The sequence below is a fragment of the Amphiprion ocellaris genome, chromosome 4 (genome assembly GCF_022539595.1).
Source record: "Amphiprion ocellaris isolate individual 3 ecotype Okinawa chromosome 4, ASM2253959v1, whole genome shotgun sequence".
Lineage (NCBI taxonomy): Eukaryota > Metazoa > Chordata > Actinopteri > Pomacentridae > Amphiprion > Amphiprion ocellaris.
In genome coordinates, this window is record NC_072769.1 from 1,751,568 (window position 1) to 1,759,893 (window position 8,326).

Below are 8,326 nucleotides of genomic sequence, written 5' to 3' on the forward strand. Positions count from 1 at the left end.
ACCACTTTATTTTCTCCGTCACGTAGTCGGACAAAATTCGATGACGGACCTTTTCCGCTTCCAGTCCGGTTGTCAGTACAAAGCTCCACGCGTGTTTTCAGTGAAGATGGTAAGACTGATGTGGATTTCTGTGTGTTTGTCTCCGATTAATAAAATAAATAAGCACATTTTTATGATTAAAATACACAGTTTAACGTCCTGCTGGCTGTTGTGTGATTTTTTTTATTTCTAGCCGAAGACTCAGAAAGGAAAAGCGGCGGAGAAAGTCGTTCATCCGTACAGCAGGAAAGCTGCATATCTGGCCCGAGAGGAGATCAGACTGAAGAAGAAAGAAAGGTGTGTGGATGAGAAAGAAACAGCATAGAAACAAATGTGCTTACAAATAGAAATATGTAGAAATAAGGCGTCTGCATTCTGTCTGTTAGTGATATTAATGTTATCTCCCAAAGGCTTAATTGTTGCTATGGTGACTTTATTTGTGTCACATTTATTGGAGCTGACCCATGTCGCTATACAAGAGTACTGAGGCAAAGTTAATGCTTACAATTGTAAAAAAAAATAAAAATAAAAAGTTTCAGCTCCAACAACTTATTTAACTCTAGCTGATGCAGTGAGGAGCTTCTCATCTCTTAAACAACCATGTTGGAAGACATATCCTGTGGTCATGGAAAGGATGTTAATCTGTCTCAGAAGGGTCAAATTATTGGCCTGCGTCAAGCAAAGAAAATAACCAAGGAGATTTCTGAAACTACTAAAATCATGTTAAGAACTGTCCAAGGCATTAATAAAACCTGAAGGATAGTGGTGAACCATCATCTTCAAGGAGGAAACTCTTAGATGATCATAGGAAATCAACAGAATAACTAACAGCTATGTTTAACAGTGAAAGTAAGAGTATTTCCACACGAACAATGTGAAGGGAACTCAAAGGATTGGGACTAAACAGCTGTAGCTCTAAGAAAACCACTGATCAGTGAAGTTAATCAGAAAAACAGGCTTCAGTTTGCTAGGCAGCATAAAGATTGAAGGTCATGTGATCTGATGAGTCCAGATTTACCCTGTTCCAAAGTGATGGCATCAGAGTAAGAAGAGAGGTGGATGAAGTGATGCACTCATCATGTCTAGTGCCTACCAGCCTGTGGGGGTTAGGGTTATGATCTGGGGTTGGTCAGATTCAGCAACGTTATGTTCCCAAAGAGGTCAGCTGATACCTGAATACACTGAATGACCAGATCTTTCCATCAGTGGAGTTTTTCTTCTCTGATGACATGGACATGTTCCAAGATGACGATGCCAGGATTCATGAGGCTCACACTGAGAATGAGTGGATCAGGGAGCATGAGACTTCATTTTCACACGTGGACTGTCCTCCACATAGTGGAGAGCTAAAGGCAGACCAACAAAATATTAGAGTGTGTGACTTTTTTTTGGACAGGAAGTGTATTAACTAGTGGTGGGACGCGATTAAAAAATTAATTAATTACAAGCTTTGTAATTAACTAATCACAATTAATCCCACTTTTATCAAATAGCAGTATTTGACACAATAAGTGAAGTTTTTCAATTCATATAGAATTGTGGTTGACAGTTGAATCAACGAATAGACATATACGTGTTTATAATTTAAACTTTATTTAAAAAAAGGAAAATGGGACATATAGAAAAAGTGATTTTGACGATTTAAAGCCGATCTAGTTGTTTTTTCCACTGTATGGCACATAAAATCAGCATCAGTAGTTCAAGGAGCTTCAGAAAGTTGAAAATCCACAGATTCATTCTGTTTTCATCTTTTCTGGGTCTGATAAATGGTTTAAGTTTGATGGTTCTTTTTATAGGAATACAAAAAGTTTATAATTAAGTTATTCAAAGAGATATTTTTGTTGTTTAGGTTCTTCCTCCTCCAAGGAGGCAGAGCCTCGACGGAGTAAAAACTTAAACCACAAAAATGTTTCATTTCTATTTATCTGCATTTTTCATCTGTCTGCTACATTCACAGATTACTGCAAATCTAAGTGCAATTAGGGTTGTCAAGGTTAACCGGTTTTACAATAACCACGATTATAAATAGATATTCGTCACATTTTTCACAACCACGATTATCCGTAGAAAAGCCTCGCGAGAGGTGCAATGCAAGAAGCGTGAGCTGCGCTGAGTGGAGAGTGGAGAGAGAGTGGCTCCTTGGCCTGTGCGCGCTCCTGTCTAATCGGCATCACTGAATTCACTCGCCGCTAAATTGAGGATGGCTGACGGGGGTGCTCCTCCGGACTTGCATCCTCCCAAAAAGCGACTCAAATCAGCAGTATGGGATCACTTTGGGTATCCAAAAGATGCTAAAGGTGAGGTTTTCGTGGATGGGCACCCCACGTGCAAAGCCTGTCGTCGCAAAGTTGCAGCAAAAGGCGCGAATACAACCAACATGATACAGCATCTTCGTGACAATCATCCATCGCTGTATGTCCAAGTCAAGGTAAAATCATCATTTCCCAATAAAAAAGTACAGCAAACACCGCGTTAGTGCCAACCACTGCAGCGCTTCTAACAACTTTTTCCACAAGTTTCAACGTGTGTAGGCAACACTACAGCAGTGATCCCCAACCACCGGTCTGCGGCCCGTACCGGGTCGCACAGAAAGAAAAAATAATTTCTGGGTTTCCGGCCCGCCGAAGTGTCCCTAATATTGTGGCCGCTGTGCGCAATGAGGTTGCCAAGATGGGACTGTCCGCCGCACGCGCGGTAACTGTCGGTTCCGAAGTCAGCGGTCCGGCGGCCGGGCCGCCCCGAGTTTCCTCGTGGAGCCAAAACAACCGGCGGGTCGGGAGCTCCGGTTACCTCCTGCGCTCCCGTTCCCCGCCCGTCGCAGCCGGGCTGCTTTCCTGCGTCCGCAGGCGAGGGGAAGGCGGCGGGCCGCGGCGGGTGGGGAACGGGAGCGCAGGAGGGAACCGGAGCTCCCGACCCGCCGGTTGTTTTGGCTCCGGAAGCCCGTGCCCTCCTCCGAAGATGCTGTCGGCCCGGTCCCCTCAGCAGGGAGTGTGGTCCGGGAAGCCCCGCTGCCCGCTGACAGTGGTAGTGGAGGAGACAGTAACCTCCAGGACAGGGAGGCTGTCTGTCTGCCTGGACCTCCTGTCAGACTCTAGAGTTTTCCCTGGGAAATGATCCGGGTGTTTTGATTAATTGTTGTAAAATTAGTGGTGAATTGTTTATATAAACGTTTTAGTAAAAATAAATAAGACTCCCATTTATCCTTTTTTCTGTAGTTATATTGTCTAAAATTGTGGAGGATATTTAAAGCTTAAAATGAAGTGTTTTTAGAATCTTTAAATGTATTCTTTTTATGTCTTTTTGTTTTGTTTGATTTACAAAGTAAACACTACGTTATCGACCATGCATTAAATTGCAACATTCCATAATACATAAAAGTCTCAAAGAGGCACTTCACTAGATATTACTAGAATTTACTCACTAACTTTTGTTTTAATGATGGCAGCTAAAGAAGCCTTTAAGTTCCTCAAGTTAATGACTGTTTTGTAATGCAATTTGCACTTTTATTTACTACAAAGACGTGTTGGAACAATTTATTTTATAAGAACAGTAAATGTTTAAAAGTTTAAGTATTATTAAAGAGTTTATTTAAATACAAACACTGGGTTTTTTTCTTTCATGTCGATAATCGTGAATAATCGTAAAATCGCAATATTTCCTTCCACAATAATTGTGGCTCAAAAAATTGAAATCGTGACAACCCTAAGTGCAATTATAGCGATTTTATTCAACATTTTAAGACTTTCTGTAAACTCAAGCACTGTCTAGAAAAGTGGTCTATTATGGGATGGCTCCACCGTTAGCCGTTAGCATGACTCGTAGCTAACGTTAGCTCTGGTGCTAACAGCAACATGTTTTACATTGAGGTGATACCGTCGGCTTGAAGTGCTGCAGTGATCAGAAAACTCTTTGTTGTACAATTTGCACACAAACAGACTTTTATCCAAGCTGCCATCGGAAAGATTTTTAAAAGGAAACCTTCTGTCCAACAAGCTCAATCTCATCTTCCTTCACTGTTTACCAGTGCCTGACTTCACTCAGTACTTCCTGTGCTTCTTCTTCATGGCTACAAACAGACTTTAGGTTCATTACCGCCACCTACTGGGCTGGAGTGTTCATTAGCGATACTGGTGTGTCAGAAATGAGGGAACTGCAAAAGGTGCGATTAAATGTGTTAATTTTGTAATGCGTTATTTCGGTGTAATCAATTAATCGAAATTAAGGCGTTAAAGTCCCAGCCCTAGTATTAATATTTAAGAAGCTGTAATCGGAGCATGAAGCTTTTTTAAAAATTACCAAAGCATACTGGTGAATCTCAAAGATTATGCTGGAAAAAGTTCAATGTGTCATTTTCATCATTTGATTTTAGAGGTCTTCAAGAGCCGAAGGCATTATCATCAAAGTTCAACAAATAAAGGCTTGAAATATTTCAGTTCATATATATTTGTCATTTTCACTATGAGCAATGTCTGATAAAAAAAACATTGAACTTTTCCTACTACGTTCTAATTATGTGAGTTGCACCTGTATTAGATTATAAAACTACTTGGTGATTATTTTAACAGTTGAGAGCTAATTGACTAATTCAGCTTTATTTTGTAAAATAACACAACTGAAGATCTTCCTTCTATGACGTGTTTGAATGGTGGATGAATGAATATTTGGTTTTCTTTCATTGAACTGGTTTCTCTGCTGCTGCAGACAGAAGACTGAGAAAGCATCGCGGCTGCACGGCACTGGTAAGCCTGCTTATCCTTCATATTCATGTGTTTTATACTACTGTAAAATGACGGTTGATTAAAGTCTCTTTTCTTGTTGCTCTAATCACAGGTGAGAAGCTGCTGTGGTTTCAGAGTCAGTTGGATCCGACGAAGACGACTTACACAAGAAAAGATGCCTGTGACATTATTGAAAGGTGCCACTTATCATTTTAACCACTGTGTGTTGTTTCTGTATTAACATGGCGATGAGCACAGTAGTCCCATTGCAGGAAGTGTGGTGTGAAGGAACTCAAACACTTGACACTGAAAGAAAACTCACACAGTTCAAATTTCCATGATTCATCTACAAAAGAAAGTCCATCTGATAAAACATCATTTACTCTGGTTTAAAGGTTCAGAGTTTTTTCATGTTCAAACTCCACATTTGCGTGGCAAAATTAACGAGAAACAGGAGAGAAGCACTGAAAATTTGCTTTCAAAAAGAAACACAACATCAGTTGTATGGAAATATGAAATGATGACACTGACAACAAATGGGTTCTGTGTCAGCAGGGTTCTGTTACTGCAGGTCCCAGATCTGTGTGTCAGTATATCTGATAGACAGGCTGTCATTTCTGAGATAAAAAGTTTTGTTTTTTTTTTTAAACACAGATGTAAAGTTCAGGTAAAGTTGTGCATAGTTTGCTGATGCCCCTTATTCCTGAAAAACCTGGATAATCATGTCTAATTTTCCCTAGAATCTGTAGTAGCTGGATATCATTATTCTTCAAAAGTTGGTAAGTTTTAAGTCATTTTGAATTGAGTTCAAAATTGTGGGCCTTTGAATACTTCTGCTGTGTGATCTAACACAAACCCTACGTATGTATCCAGATAAACATGTCCAACAGAAGAAATGTGCTTTCTCAACCACAGGAGTCATGTCCTTGAGAGTGAAACTAACTTCTGGTATCGCTTGCCGAAGACCAGACAGAAGCACCCATTAAACAATGCTTTAACTCTCCCTGAAGGTGTTTGTATGTTGTAAGCAGGGTGCTGCTGTCGTTTTGGCTCTAAAGAAATGGGCCTACTGACTATTGAAACACAAGTAAGTTGTAGCAACAAGCTGTGCTGTTCTTCCACTGGAACTCATCTAGTAAGGAAGCACAACAGAGAGGGGAACCATCAGAAAATGCCAAACTGCAATTGGTTCCTTGCAGGAAAAAAAATCACAGTGATTTGTTCTTTTGCAGTTTAAACCATAAATAAGTAGGTTTCTCAAAAAACACAATCCATGGTTAAGAATTTTTATTTAGGTTTCCCAAACGACCATTTAGATTGGCCTGGAAATGCAAAGCCAGATCTGAATGCAATCTAAAGCAAAAATCATTTTAGATGCCTTTTCTAGCGTGTTGTTTTTTCAAGCTGTTTAAAATAGTTAATTTTCTTGGCAGATAGTTTATTTTCTTGGCAGATACTGTCCTCTGCAAAGTCACCCCAATTATTCTAGAATGATAAATTCCTTCCAAACACTTTAAGTGATTTAGTGAGAATTCCTTTATATTGCAAACAAATCCCACAGCATTGCAACGCAAGCCCCCCCCCCCCCCGCCTCCCAATATTGTGCAGCCCTGATTCAAAGTTTGAAAGGTTTAAAAATATTTACAATTACTCAAAATGTGAAGTGATTTTTTTAATTACTATTATACACTGCTTGTCCAAAAAAAAAAAAAAATCACACACTCTAATATTTCATTGGACCACCTTTAACTCTGAGAACGACACACATTCGCCATGGCATCGTTTCGATAAGCTTCTGGAATGTCACAGCAATTATTTCTGTTATATTGAGGATGGGAGAGTCGGACCGCTGCACAAAGTCTTCTCCAGCACATCCCAAAGATTCTGAATGGGGCTGAGGTCTGGACTCTGTGGAGGCTGATCCATCTCATGCTCCCTGATCCACTCATTCTCAGTGTGAGCCCCATGAATCCTGGCATCATCATCTTGTAAACTGCCCATAAATCTCGACTCATCAGATCACATGACCTTCTTTCATTGCTCCTATCTTTGTGCTACCTAGCAAATTGAAGCCTTTTTGTCTGATTAGCTTCACTGATCAGTGGTTTTCTTAGAGCTACACACCTGTTTAGTGCTAATCCTTTGAATTCCCTTCACATTGTGCATGTGGAAATGCTCTTACTTTCACTATTGGACGTTGCTCTAAGTTGTACTGTTGTTTTTTTTACGATTTGATTTCACCAAACATTTAAGTGCTCGCCGATCATGATCACTCATGATTTCTTTCCGACCACATTTGTTCCCTGAAGATGATGGTTCACCACTATCCTTCAGGTTTTAATGATGCATTACGGTTTATGAACCTGATTTTAGTAGTTTCAGAAATCTCTTTAGTTGTTTGCTTAATGCAGGCCAATAATTTGACCCTTCTGAGACAGATTAGCATCCTCTCCATTACCACAGGATATGTCTTCCAACATGGTTGTTTAAGAAATGAGAAGCTCCTCACTGCATCAGCTAGGATTAAATAACTTGTTGCAGCTGAAACGTATTCATCACTGCAGTAATTACCCAATGTAAAGCTCTTACCTATTTGCTTTGTTAAATCCAGGCGGCAACTGTTTCTTTGGCCAGGCAGTGTATTAATGCATTTTCTTGTGTACAGGTTATGTGGCTGTTTACATTAAGCATCATACATATAATTACATTCACCTTCTGAAAGTACCAGCATGTGGTCTCCTACTGTTTTGTGACCTGATGTGTTTATTTTTTTTGGTTTTTTTCGTGCATGTTCAGGTACCTCCACAGATTTGATTCAGAGCTGGAGCAGATTGAGCTCGTGAACGGGATTAAAGGTCGGCAGGGTCGTCTACACGGCGCCAGAGAGGCCGTCATCAAACAGACCATCGAGCGAGAGCGGGCGCAGTATGAAGGTGTCGGGTTCGGTGAGTCCTCCCCCTGTAAACATGCAGGAGCGTGTTGTATGTGCACACGCTTAGTGTTGTAAATACCTCCTGATGGTCTGCCGTTTCCTTCAGAGATTCCAGACATCATCAACGCGAAGCATCTGAAGACATTCAGGTAAGCTGATAAAATTTACGACAAGAAATTATTCAGATTCTGTAATTTGCGGTTGATAAAGTTTTAGACTCTGCTGTAAATCTGAATTGTTGCTGCATGTATAAAAAGTCTGTCCTGTTTTCAGTAAAATGCTGTAAAGATGATTTTTTACTTTCCCAGAGAGTGGACTGGAGATCTGATGAAGCTTCCAAATATTAAACTGCGTAAAGTCTCTAGCAAAGGTCTGGACACAAAGACTGACAGAGAAGAGAAACAGGAGGCAGAAATCGATCTGGAGGAGGATAAGGATGAAGATGATCTGGATGATGAGCAGGTGGATGAGTCGCTGCTGATGTCAGACTCCCAGTGAGACTTTTTACATGGATCTGGACCTGAAAGACTTCTACAGAGAAAGCGTGAGAAGACGCTGCTACTCCATGTCTGTCCAGAAGATGGCGATAAACCAGCCCTCAGATGGAAAAGTAAAATTTTTCATCCAACTCGCGTCC

The 8,326-nt window shown here is 40.5% G+C and overlaps 1 protein-coding gene across 2 annotated transcripts; it reads left to right on the forward strand.

The window, feature by feature from the left end:
- On the forward strand, window positions 1–8,317 carry tma16 (translation machinery associated 16 homolog). Of its 2 annotated transcripts, XM_023291923.3 has the most exons (7): window positions 1–109; window positions 233–336; window positions 4,741–4,778; window positions 4,870–4,954; window positions 7,554–7,702; window positions 7,796–7,838; window positions 7,998–8,317. In XM_023291923.3, exons 1-7 carry the CDS (start codon window positions 41–43, stop codon window positions 8,185–8,187), a joined length of 678 nt encoding a protein of 225 aa, XP_023147691.1. In that variant the 5' UTR covers window positions 1–40; the 3' UTR covers window positions 8,188–8,317. The 2 variants fall into 2 exon arrangements, with proteins under 2 accessions (XP_023147691.1, XP_035813906.1); XM_035958013.2 differs by lacking the exons at window positions 4,741–4,778; window positions 4,870–4,954.
- Window positions 8,318–8,326: the final 9 nt, after the last annotated feature.